This window comes from Trachemys scripta, chromosome 17, assembly GCF_013100865.1.
Source record: "Trachemys scripta elegans isolate TJP31775 chromosome 17, CAS_Tse_1.0, whole genome shotgun sequence".
In the NCBI taxonomy this organism is placed as follows: domain Eukaryota; kingdom Metazoa; phylum Chordata; order Testudines; family Emydidae; genus Trachemys; species Trachemys scripta.
The window spans coordinates 10302861-10315360 of NC_048314.1; the positions used below are offsets into that span (position 1 = coordinate 10302861).

Below are 12500 nucleotides of genomic sequence, written 5' to 3' on the forward strand. Positions count from 1 at the left end.
GAATCGGCGGGTAGAAATCGATCTCTCGGGGATCGAATTATCGCGTCTCGTCGGTACGCGACAATCGATCCCCGAATCGACGCTCTTACTCCACCAGCGGAGGTGGGAGTAAGCGCCGACGACGGGGAGCCGCGGAGGTCGATTTTGCCGCCGTCCTCACAGCGGGGTAAGTCGGCTCCGATAGGTCGAATTCAGCTACGCTATTCGCGTAGCTGAATTTGCGTATCTTAAATCGACCCCCCTGTAGTGAAGACATGCCCTAAGAAGCTATTGCCCAAGGCACTGGGCCGCCTGGCAAAACCTGAGCAGAGTTAAGCAGTGTGGTCCCTGGGATTTCCAGGGGATTGGTTGCAAATACAGAGACTAAGGGATTGCTTGGCAAGCTGTGAATGTGTGTGCGTGAGAAACAGAAAGCGAGAGATGCAGGGGTGAGCGTGGCCCTGGGAGGAGGTTGAGAGATGGGGCTTCTTTTCGGTGCACAACTTGCTGGAGAGGCAGACTCGGATTTCTGAGCAAGGAAACTGCCTGCTGTTGTTTGTTCCTACTGTGTTTGGGGAACCAGGACTTTGTGTGCGTTCTTGGTAAACACACAGGACTGCACCAAAGAAACACCTCCCTCTAGCATCAGTTTCTCCTCCAAAGGGAAACAACTCTGAAGAGGGGCTACCCACTGGGGCCAAAGAGGTGGCAGGGCTTTGGGAGGGGCACAGTGGATGAGGGATGAGTTCCCAGAAACCTGGCCACGGAGGAGAGAGCAAAGTCCATTTCCAGTCCACAACACTTGGGCAAGTACATGAGAATCGACTCTGCATTGCTCAGTGCTCCTTTAAGCTCCCGAGTCCTCCGCTGTATCTCCGGGGGCTGCGTTGGGCTGCAGAACAGGTTGCTCATTCCTGAGGCAGAATTCGCACCTGTGGCATTTTCGGTGCAGCCAGCAGGGCTGGGGTGGGGGCATTTCCCCAGCAGCCCCCACCCCTCCCCACAGTTCAGACCATTCTACCAGTCATGTTGACTTTCCACAGGACCCTCGGGGCATCTCTCCAGCTAAGGCCGGAGTAGTCTGCTCCCACAGAGGAAGGCAAGAGAGAGAGAGAAGACAAAGGCGGGACAAGGAGATGAGAGAGAGAGAGAGAGAGAGGAGGAGGAGGAGGAGGAGGAGAGAAAAGGAAAGAGAGACAGACAGACACACAGTTCCACTGCCCAAAAAGGCAACAGAGATTCCCTGACCCGCCGCCATGGACAAAGAACAAGTAACTCCCAGCCAGGGCACCCTCGACAACACACCATCTCTCACTCTCTAGAGCACTGGTTACCCGGTGGCATACCTACCACACAGCCCGTGGAGTCCACTTTGCGGTCCGACACACACTTGAAGTTACGGGTGCAGCCACCGTTGTTGCGTGAGCAGTCTCGGACTGGCCCAAAGGAAGAGAGCAGGTCATTGATGGTTTCGAAGTAGGTGGACAACATCGCTTCTTCCCTTGGAGAGAAAAGGCACTGTTAGAACTGGCGACCGAGCAGACCCTATGGGTGGCCAAAGGGGGATAACTAGATGGAACGTTTTACATGAAATATTTATGTGAAATATGCTCTGTCTTTGAAGCTAAACTGTTTCATTGGCCGAGTTACAGACCTCAGTAAAGGGATGAATTCCACCCAATGGACATAATTCCTACCCACCACACGGGGCTTCTGCTTTCAATGCTACAGTGAGTGGCTGGGTTGTTTGCAGTGTCCAGTAACCCATTTTAGGGGGAAGACAAGAGGGTGGGATTCAGGGGCAGCTCTATGTATTTTGCCGCCCCAAGCATGGCAGTCAGGCGGCTTTCGGCGGCATGCCCGCGGGAGGTCAGCTGGTAACGCGGATTCAGCGGCATGCCTGAGGGAGGTCCACCGGTCCCGCGCCTTCAGCGTACCCGTCGTCAAACTGCCACCGAAACTGCCCCCACATCCTATCTGCCCGCCCCCTCCCCGGGAATCCTGCCCCATCCCTACCTCCCTGCTCCCTGTCTCCTGACCGCCCCCGGACCCTCGCCGCACCATCCAACCCCTCCTCTCATTCCTGACGGCCCCTCTGGGACCCCTACCCCATCCAACCACCCCTTCTCTCTGACCCCTGACTGCCTCCGGAACCCCTGCCCCTGACTGTCCCCTGCTGCCCCATCCAAACCCCCTCCTTCCTGACTGGCCTCCTGGGACCCCTGCCCCCATTCAACCCCCTGCTCCCTGCCCCCTTACCACAATGCCTGGAGCACCTGTGGCTGGCGGCGCTACAGCCGCGCCGCCCGGCTGGAGCCAGGCCACGCCACCACCGCCACCACGCAGCACAGAACACAGGGTCAGGCCGCGGCTCTGCAGCTGCGCTGCCCCAAGAGCTCATAGCCCTGCCGCCCAGAGCATTGCGCCAGCGGCGAAGCGAGCAAGCTGAGGCTGCCGGCAAGGGGGAACAGCGAGGGAGGGGCCAGGCAGGACGGTCCCGCGGGCCATAGTTTGCCCACCTCTGTCTTAGAGCACAGTCCATTTTGCAGGTAGCAAAGAATTCAGGGCTGAATGTGTTCTTCCCATTCGATTCCTGTCAGAGGGGGGTGGGATCTTTATTGAGAGCACTAAGCACTTACAGAGTGTTTTTCTTCAAAGTGCTCTCCAAATATTAACTCATCCCCGTAACACCTAGGGGAAGTAGATATGCTCACGCTGTTTTACTGACGGGACACTGAGGCACAGGTTGGTGAAGTGACTTGCTCTAGGTCACAGAGTCACTCCCTCTGTTATTTCCTGCCCATGTTTCATCCGTCTCTTGGGTCTCTTTGTATTAGGGCTGGTCTATACTGGCTACTGAATCAGCAAAGCTATGTCCCTCAGGGTTATGAAAGTCACACCCCTACGAGACAAGACCATGCTGACCTTACCCCCAGGGTAGAGAGCGCTGGGTCGACGGAAGAATTTGTCTCCTGACATAGCTATTGCCTCTCGGGGAGAACCCCTCCTGTTGTTGTTGTGAGGCCAGGTCTACACTAGGAAATCAGGTCAGTATAACTAGATCACACAGGGGTGTGAAAAATCGACACCTCTGAGCGATGCAGTTAAACCAACCTAATCCCTGGTGCGGACAGCACTCAGTCGATGGGAGAATCTAGCTACCACCTCACGGGGAGGTGGATTATCGACACCAACGAGAGAAGCCCTCCCATCGGTGTAGGCAGCATCTTCACTGAAGCCCTACGGCTGCACCATTTTAAATGTAGACAAGCCCTGAGTGTCTACACTGTAGCGTTTTCAGTGTAGACAGCATTGTTGCGCCGTCATCACTAGGGTTTACAACTCCTCTCACGGGTGTGTCTGGGTGTAGGGGGAGAAAGAGGATGAGATGTCTCACAGCTCCAGTGCAGCTGGGATTCCAGGGTCAGATCCTCGGCAGGCGTCAATCACCGTGACTGGAGGCGGAACGGGTGTGCAAAGCCGAGATGGCCCTTCTATCGTGTTGTGCTTGCACCAGAGCAATGAGGATGGAGGGCAAGCTGGGAGTTGGGGAGGGGGATCAATTCTCTCTTTTAATTAAATCTAGAAACACCAAATGAAAGAGGCTTTTGTGCCTCTTGTACGGCCGGTGATTTCTGCAGGCAGCGATTAGGGGAGAGGGGAGGGGAACCGCGCTCTCTGAAATTACGCCTGGTGTAATGGATCATCGCTGACAAAACAGGGGCAGTGGTTGATGAGCCTGAATGAGTCATTACATGTATTAAAATATTAACCTCCTCGGAAGCAGGGGCGGGAGGCAGAGAGATGGAGGGAAGCGTTTAAATGTCACCTCTGAGACGAGCGGGGTGACAGCACCTTCTCCAGACAGAGAGGCTGTTTGGCTCCGGACGGATTGATTCTTCATAAACGTTTGTTACGTTGGCGTAACATTGCTACAACACGAAGGCCTGACAGGAGGAAATGTCACACCGAGGAAAGGACGGACGGCAAGCTCAGAGGGAGCTGGGAGCAAACTTTGCTTTTGCTGCATCTGAGCGGGGCTGCTCATCTCTCTGGAGCCAGACTCTGCACTCCACAGACACGGACACGCTCAGCTTTCCTTTTGTAATGTTGGGGTGGATTTCAGTGCCGCAATATTTAATTAAACAGCTCACACAACAAGACAGGGTCAGACGGTGTCACAGGCAGCGGGTGATTTTCTACACAGAGAGCTCTGCCTCTGCACATCAGTCCTGAGCTGCAGCCCCCTGCTATTCCAGTCCTAGGACCCCCACCCACCCTGCCAATTCCCCTCAATCCCGACCTGCAGCCCCCCTGCTATTCCAGTCCTAGGACCCCCACCCACCCTGCCAATGCCCTTCAATCCCGACCTGCACCCCTCTGCTATTCCAGTCCTAGGACCCCCACCCACCCTGCCAATGCCCTTCAATCCCGACCTGCACCCCTCTGCTATTCCAGTCCTAGGACCCCCACCCACCCTGCCAATGCCCTTCAATCCCGACCTGCACCCCCCTGCTATTCCAGTCCTAGGACCCCCACCCACCCTGCCAATGCCCTTCAATCCCGACCTGCACCCCTCTGCTATTCCAGTCCTAGGACCCCCACCCACCCTGCCAATGCCCTTCAATCCCGACCTGCAGCCCCCTGCTTTTCCAGTCCTAGGACCCCCACCCAGCTCTGCCAATGCCCCTCAATCCAGACCTGCAGCCCCCTGCTATTCCAGTCCTAGGACCCCCACCCAGATCTTCCAATGTTTCCTTAGCCTCGCTCTACAGCACCTCCTGCTGTTCCAGATCGGGGCCTCGCACAACCTTTGCCAATTCACCTTCTTTCGGCCCCAATGCCCCACCATTATCCCAGTACTTGGTTCTCCAATGGTTCTGCAAACATACCCCATTGCTGACCCGCAGCACTCCCTGCTGTTGTAAGGCCAGACTTTTTCACAGTTCTGTCAATGCACCTGCAGCCTGTGTCACCAAATGCCTAATCCGGCTGAGCCCCACTGCCCAGCCCTCCCCTCACAATCACACACGTCCATGCGTCTCTGCACTGACCTGAGAGTCTGTTACTAGGCGTGTCCCGAACAGACACTGCGCAGTGCATATTGGGAGATGGAAAAGCCCTTGACTGACACCACCAGACCCATTTCTTCTGTGGGTCATTAGATGGGGTCCCAGACTCGGAATCCTTAATCTTATTCCTGGCTCTAACCCAGACTCATTGAGTGACCTTGGGCAAGTCAATTAAACTCTCTGAGCCCCAGTCAATCATAAAGGGAGGATGGTGGCTAACGGCGCTCACCCACCATGAGAGCAGCAGGTAGAAAGCCACTATCTAAATGCTAAGCATGCCGGGGAGGTGAGAAGCTAGTGCTCTGACATGCTGTACCATTCAACCTCTTCATCAAAATTTCACTGACCCCCACCAACTATGCTGTTAGGTCTCGGAACAGTGTGAACGTTAAATGTCAGTGGTAATGCACCAAAGGGTATTAACTAAAAGACAAATCCAACCGGTTGCTTTATGGGCAATTCAACAAGACGTCTCCTGTCTGACTGAGGTTTAGATCAAAAGCTTCTTTCTCCCGCTCCCGGCCTATGGCTGGTTTCTGGAGAACTGACACCTCGCCCAGAACTCATTTCACCCTGTCAGTCTGAGCCAGATGCTTGGGTTTACACTGGAAATAACTACAGATAACAGATTCTGACATGTCCCATTGCTAAGACATGCCCTTTGAGGTCTGTGTCACTCAGGGAGAGATGCTAATGCTCAAGTCAAGATGGAGAGCAAGAGCTGGGCCTGATCTGGAGTGTTTAGCAGCATGGGCAGAGAGGGGAGGGAACAGCCCCTCTCTGAGCACCTGGAGAGGAAATGCATCTTCTAAATCAGGAAGGTTTCAGCAAGAACCTTTTCTCCTTCCCAAAGACAGGCACTGCAGCATCCCCTGAGCCAGAGGCACATTTGTTTCTGCACAAACACCTGAAATCCAGGCCACCTGGTCACCTTGACCAAGGGGGGCTGGGTTTTTCATCCAGGAGAGCTCATGCAGCCACTGCAAACTGAATCTCTGACTGCTGCGCTTCATGCCACCATGCTGTCCAAGCATATGCACTCATCCTTGTGCCTGTCTGCTTCCAGCACTTATGGTTCTATGCTCCCGAGGGAACAAAACACATCTGTTCCCGTACAGCTCTGTGTTTGTCCCCTTGTTATCCACATCACTGCTGGCCTCTCCCCCCTGACTGCTGGGGTGGCTGCATTCCACTGACGGCCATGTGAAAATCTGGGGTTCAGAACACCAGGCCATCACGTCTCATCTCCTGCTTCTGATGAGTGACAACACCCATTGTTCAGAGGACAGTGGAAGGGAGATTGAGAGTGGAAGGGGGGCGGGGCGAGTCTAGCCAACTGTGTATAACTGTACATTAGGAGAAATAATCCTTCCTTACCTCAGATCAGATAAGCCGCAGCAGTAGCATGGGAGTGGATTATCCTTGATGTTTGATTCTGACTCCCTGCAGCAGTGAGTTGCACAGGTTGCCTCGAAAAATGTTTCTCTTCTTTGTTCTACATTTGCTGTTAATTTCACTGAGTGACCCCGTGACCTCTCATAACAGGAAAGGATACTAAAGAGGGACTCCTCAGTTTGCACTCTGCTGTTCTGTATCTCAGAAACGTCAAGTAAGTGCCCTCTGACTCCTCTCTGGCCCCAGCGAAATAACCCTAGTTTATGCAATCTCTCATGTATGTCAATTTCTGCCTGGGCCCTAACCATCCACTGCAACGCCATGCCCGTCCCATATCCCAGCTCCCAGAATGCTACACCTATACTGGGAATTCCCCGTGCGATGTGGGTCAGAAATATCTGATACACGGAGCAACTTTTGGATCCCAATGCGAAGAACATTTCAGAGTTTGTGAGCAAATTTCTGCTTCCTGAGACCTCTCCCCACCAGAAAAAGGCATATGTTTAAATGAAATGCGCCTGCCTCGCTGCCAACCCTGCTGCGAGCCCCTGTAATACAAGGCTCTCTGACTATTTATATGGCAATACATTCTTCGCATGATATCCAGAGACACTTGTTTTTGTCCAGGCTTCACAATGGTTCTTGAGTCAGATCGCAGCTTCCATTGTTCCCCTGGCAGCGTGCCATTTCCCACTGCCTGCACTTGCTTTGACTACTCATTTGTAAATACTCTTCTCTTCTCCTTCCCCACCGCGCCGCATCCTCCTCCCTCACCCCGTCATTAATAAAACAGCATCAGTGACAAATACTGCTGGGGGTTACTTATTCATGAAATATCAGTGCCAAGCAATTCAAAAAGGCCCCAAAGCACTCGTCCCAGAACAAGCTCATCACGCCAGTCTCCTGAGCTTCACGACAACCCTTTCTCCTGGGCGGATTCCCCTCAGCTGCCCTCTCCTCTGTGCCTGCTCTGTCCCTAAGCTAACCGCTGGTGAGACCCCGGTACATCCCCGGCATCGGCTGCCCTGGGGTCTACCAACAGCACTGGAGACACACGTCCCAGAGGCAGTGAATGCTGAGTGGAGATGGGGTCGCTGCATGCTCTGTGAACTTCAGCATCCCCCCTTTCTGCATAGGGAACGGCACCCCCCACCCCCATACGCTAGACAACAAAGGAAAGGCGCAAGCAGAGAGGGCGACATCTTCGTTCCCAAACACAGAGCTGTCTTCTCTTTAGCCCACCAATATCAGCTATGCCCACAAAGGGGGTTCCCCACTGCCCAACCCCCTGCCACTCCCCACCCCAGCCATACCTAGAAAGGGTGCTCCCCACCCTGACCCTACCCAGAGAAGATGTTCTCCACTGTCCATCCCCCCAACCCTTCACCAGCCCTGGGTATTCCCAGAGAGGGTGCCCTCTACTGCCCAGCCCCATGCTGCTCCCACACACGCTGAGAGGAGTCGCCTTCCACTGTTCCCTTTTTGGATACAAGGCACCTTTTTGCTGTCCCCCAACCCCAACAGGGAAAGCCCCATGGGACACGACCTTTATCCGCTGCTGTGGTTTGCCTTCTAATGAGCTGCTTGGTGGATTCCCCAGCACGGAACTGGCAGATCCCCGGGATGACAGGAAGCAACCAGGGTGCGTGTTAGAGGTGGAAATTAACCAGGCTGACCCAGGGCAGCAGTGGAGTTGGCTGGCAGTGAGCAGCTGGGATGAACCACGCCCTGGGGCAATAACTTTCACACCCGCTTAATGCACACAGCTGACGTGGAGTTCTGTCCCTGCCCCCTGCCCCCTGCCTCAGCCCTGTGCACAGTCCACAAACGCCTGCAGTGCGATTCCTACAACTGTGTTTTAGCCACTGGGGCAGGGAAGTGGCAGCCATTGTGGGCAGGAGGCAGAATTGCACGGGTGCCAGCGGTCTGTGAGCTGGGGTATACATTCAGGACTACAGAGTGCAATGCACAGAGAAGCTCTCAGTGATGGCAATGGCAGGTATGCACAAAGATTAGGTGTAGCAGGTGACAATCCTGCAGTGATTACAGCCAAACACCTAGGGGTTTGACATGCCTCCATTTTTGGGTGCCCATTTGAGATGATTTAAAAGGGCCTGGTTTTCAGAACGTGCAGCGCATCTACCCTCCGAAAAGCAGACCTCTCTCAGGTATCTCAGCGTCAGTGCCTCACTTCAGCCACCCCATCACTTTTCGTCTACAAAAATAGAATGTGATCACGTAATTAAAGACTGTCTGACGCCGCATTCGCCTGATTACGCATACGCCTGTGGGCCTAATTGCAGTGGCACAGGCACCTTAACTGTGGAATTTCCTAACGTTTATATATCGCCCCCTCTCCCATATAGATCCAGTATTGTCAAAGCTGCCAAGGGGAGGCGGCCTTCCCAATTCCCATTGATTGTAGTAGGCATCCAAATATCTTAGGTGGTTTTAAAAATATCAGCCATACAGGCCAGATCCTAAGTTGGGGAAAATCAGTGTAGCCCCATTGACTTCGGACAATTAACTTCAATGCAAGTAGGCAGGTTTACCCCAGCTGGTTCATATGGATTTTCCTTAGTACTGCCATGTCTATTTATAGTAGACCTTATAAGCCCCAATATGGCAAATATATATATATATAACCGTGGTTCAAAGTGTGACAGGTTCCCTACAAGTCTGTAATAATATACCAGAGATTCAATAAATCCAGCACTGCATTTAGAAGTTTATCCTGGCAACCAGAAACTTAATTAAAATAGAAAAAAGCCCAGAGTCTGTAGGAGACATCAAATTCATCCTTGGGGATCCCAGGATCTAGGGGTGAAACTGATGTTTGTTTAGTTATCTGGGACTGATCCTATGATGCTCTGCATAAGGAATTCCCATCAGGCAAGTGGCCTCTTTCATGGTAAAGTAACAAACGCACAGAAGGGGAGAGCGCTTAGTGATGTCATATGCAAGGGGTGGGCCCAAATCAGTGATGTCATATAAAGCTAAGCAAGCCAACCATTATTTTTTTTTCTTTGCCTTAGCAAAGAATCACGATCCCCTCTTCAACCCTGAACAAGCGAAGTGCAAGTAAGACGTCCTCGCTATATACTGACACATGCCTGGTCTCCTAGGCAACCTTTGCTAGAAGAGATTTAAGAAGAGGCACATGAGCGCTAATATAGATGATAAACCACAGTCAATAAGAGTCTTGTGATTTGCATGTCTCAGTTCCCAGTTCACTGCAGCAATCATGGCGCATAATTATTCTCAGATTCAGTACATTCGATTTCATGGGTGGCAGCACCTTTTTTAAAAAGTTTGTGCGTTTCCAGAGATCAGTGGCTTGATGATAAAACATGGAACACTTGGTTCAGAGCACAGTAAATTCCAGCTTTTGTCAGGGCGATAAGCGAAAGTTAACCACATCAGAGGATGAAGGTCTAGAACATAGCGATGGGATTTCTGAGACCTATTCCTCTATTCCTGCTCACATCCTAGAACACACACATCCACAGAGATCACTAACACTTTCTCCGGGCTGCTCCAGAGCACCGGCAAACTGGTGGCGAGGGTGGAACAAACCTTGGTTTTCTTGGTACAAAATGGTTTGAGTTTAACCCAGATCCCAATGGATGGTTGGGACCATAAGGTACAGATATAGGGCTTGATTCTCATTTAAATTAATGCTTCTTTATACCGCTCTGGAAATGTAAAGTAGTCATAAGTTACTCACATGATGAGAACTCAATCCTGCCACAATTAAATAGGTGCATATCCTTGCTGTTCACCCATATGTGTTTGAGGAACTTATTTGGTTTAGCACTTGCAGAATCAGAGCCTTAGAATATCTACTCTTTAGGGTTGGAGACATGTCTTCCTCTGTGTTTGGAAAGTGCCTAGCATGTGTTGAGTGCTATCAAAATCTGATGAGGTTCAACAAGGACAAGTGCAGAGTCCTGCACATAGGACGGAAGAATCCCATGCACCGCTACAGACTAGGGACCGAGTGGCTAGGCAGCAGTTCTGCAGAAAAGGACCTAGGGGTTCAGTGGATGAGAAGTTGGATATGAGTCAACAGTGTGCCCTTGTTGCCAAGAAGGCTAACGGCATTTGGGGCTGTATAAGTAGGGGCATTGCCAGCAGATTGAGGGACGTGATCATTCGCCTCTATTCGGCATTGGTGAGGCCTCATCTGGAGTACTGTGTCCAGTTTTGGGCCCCACACTACAAGGAGGATGTGGAAAAATTGGAGAGAGTCCAGCGGAGGGCAATAAAAATGATTGGGGGCTGGAGCACATGACTTATGAGGAGAGGCTGAGGGAACTGGGCTTATTTAGTCTGTAGAAGAGAAGAGTGAGGGGGGATTTGATAGCTGCTTTCAACTACCTGAAAGGGGGTTCCAAAGAGGATGGATGTAGACTGTTCTCAGTGGTACCAGATGACAGAACAAGGAGTAATGGTCTCAAGTTGCAGTGGGGGAGGTTTAGGTTGGATATTAAAAAAATCACTGGGAGGGTGGTGAAGCACTGGAATGGGTTACCTAGGGAGGTGGTGGAATCTCCATCCATAGAGGTTTTTAAGGTCAGGCTTGACAAAGCCCTGGCTGGGATGATTTAGTTGGGGATTGGTCCTGCTTTGAGCAGGTGGTTGAACTAAATGAACTCCTGAGGTCCCTTCCAACCCTGATATTCTATGACAGGGGTGGGCAAACTTTTTGGCTTGAGGGCCACATCGGGTTTCCAAAATTGTATGGAGGGCTGGTTAGGGGAGGCTGTGTCTCCCCAAACAGCCAGGCATGGCCCGGTCCCCGCCTCCTATCCGACCTCACAGCTTCTCGCCCCCTGACGGCTCCCTGGGACTCCTGCCCCATCCAACTCCCCTGTTCCCTGTCCCCTGACGGCCCCCCTGGGCTCCTGCTCCATTCACCACCCCCTGCTCCCTGTCCCCCGACCACCCCCCCAACTCCCCTGCCCTCTATCCAACCCCCCTGTTCCCTGCCCCCTTACCGCGCAGCACAGAGCACCGGTGGCTGGCGGCGTTACAGCTGCACTGCCCAGAGCACCGGGTCAGGCCGCGGCTTTGCAACTGTGCTGCCCGCGCTGAGGCTGTGGAGGTGGGGGGACAGCAGGGGAGGGGCCGGGGGCTAGCCTCCCCGGCAGGAGCTCAGGGGCTGGGCAGGAGGGTCCCGCAGGCTGGATGTGGCCCGCAGGCCATAGTTTGCCCACCTCTGTTCTATGATCACAATCTAAATATTGATTAATGTTAATAAGAATTATTCCCTTCCCACCCAGACAGAGCAGCTCAAAATCAAGAATTATCAGCGCTCATAATTTTATCACGTCTTGCATACTTGTTTTCCTTAAAGCTGCAGCTTCTGGAGTCATGATTATGTGAGAATCTGTGCTTTCATTTTTTTCTCCCAGTATGTTTCCAGTCCTCGTGGTTGCAGAGAAAAACTGGAAAATGTGACCCTCTAAATGCTCAAAAACCAGAAAGCAAATAAAAAAAGACTTCCAAAATTATTGTTGTTTTAAATCTTATGATTTTGGAGGTACCTGGCTTGTGATTTTTGAACACTTGGGGGTGGTGACACCGGCTAGATATGCTGAGTAGTGAAAGGAACGGCTTGGAGCAGTGAGATACCTGTTCGCCTAAACGACAATGATCACTTAGGAAAACTCGCAGGAAAGGTTATCTGCAGCTGCACAATATTAATAATTTAAATCATTAATATGAGGGAAAAAAAAGATGCGTCCATTCAACAAATAACTGGCAGCAGTAATATTTAGTAACTGATGGTAATTGTAAAGAGCGACAAAGAGTCCTGTGGCACCTTATAGACTAACAGACCTATTGGAGCATGAGCTTTCGTGGGTGAATATCCACTTCGTCGGATTCTTTGTCGCTTTTTACAGATCCAGACTAACACGGTTACCCCTCTGATACTTGATGGTAATTGAACACTAATTAACTCATTTACTGAGTTATGTATTTACTCAGTCAATAAATAAATAAATAAAATCCTCTATCTCTATAATGGCAGAGGTTTATATGTAATTT

The 12500-nt window shown here is 51.8% G+C and overlaps 1 protein-coding gene across 3 annotated transcripts in view; it reads right to left on the minus strand.

The window, feature by feature from the left end:
• The window catches only part of ASTN2 (astrotactin 2), a 542812-nt gene that overhangs the window by 285960 nt on the left and 244352 nt on the right, over positions 1 to 12500 (minus strand). For all 3 annotated transcript variants that reach the window (XM_034793415.1, XM_034793417.1, XM_034793416.1), the window contains exon 10: positions 1330 to 1480. In XM_034793415.1, the coding sequence (XP_034649306.1) occupies positions 1330 to 1480 (151 nt within the window). The remainder of the gene's footprint in view (positions 1 to 1329; positions 1481 to 12500) is intronic.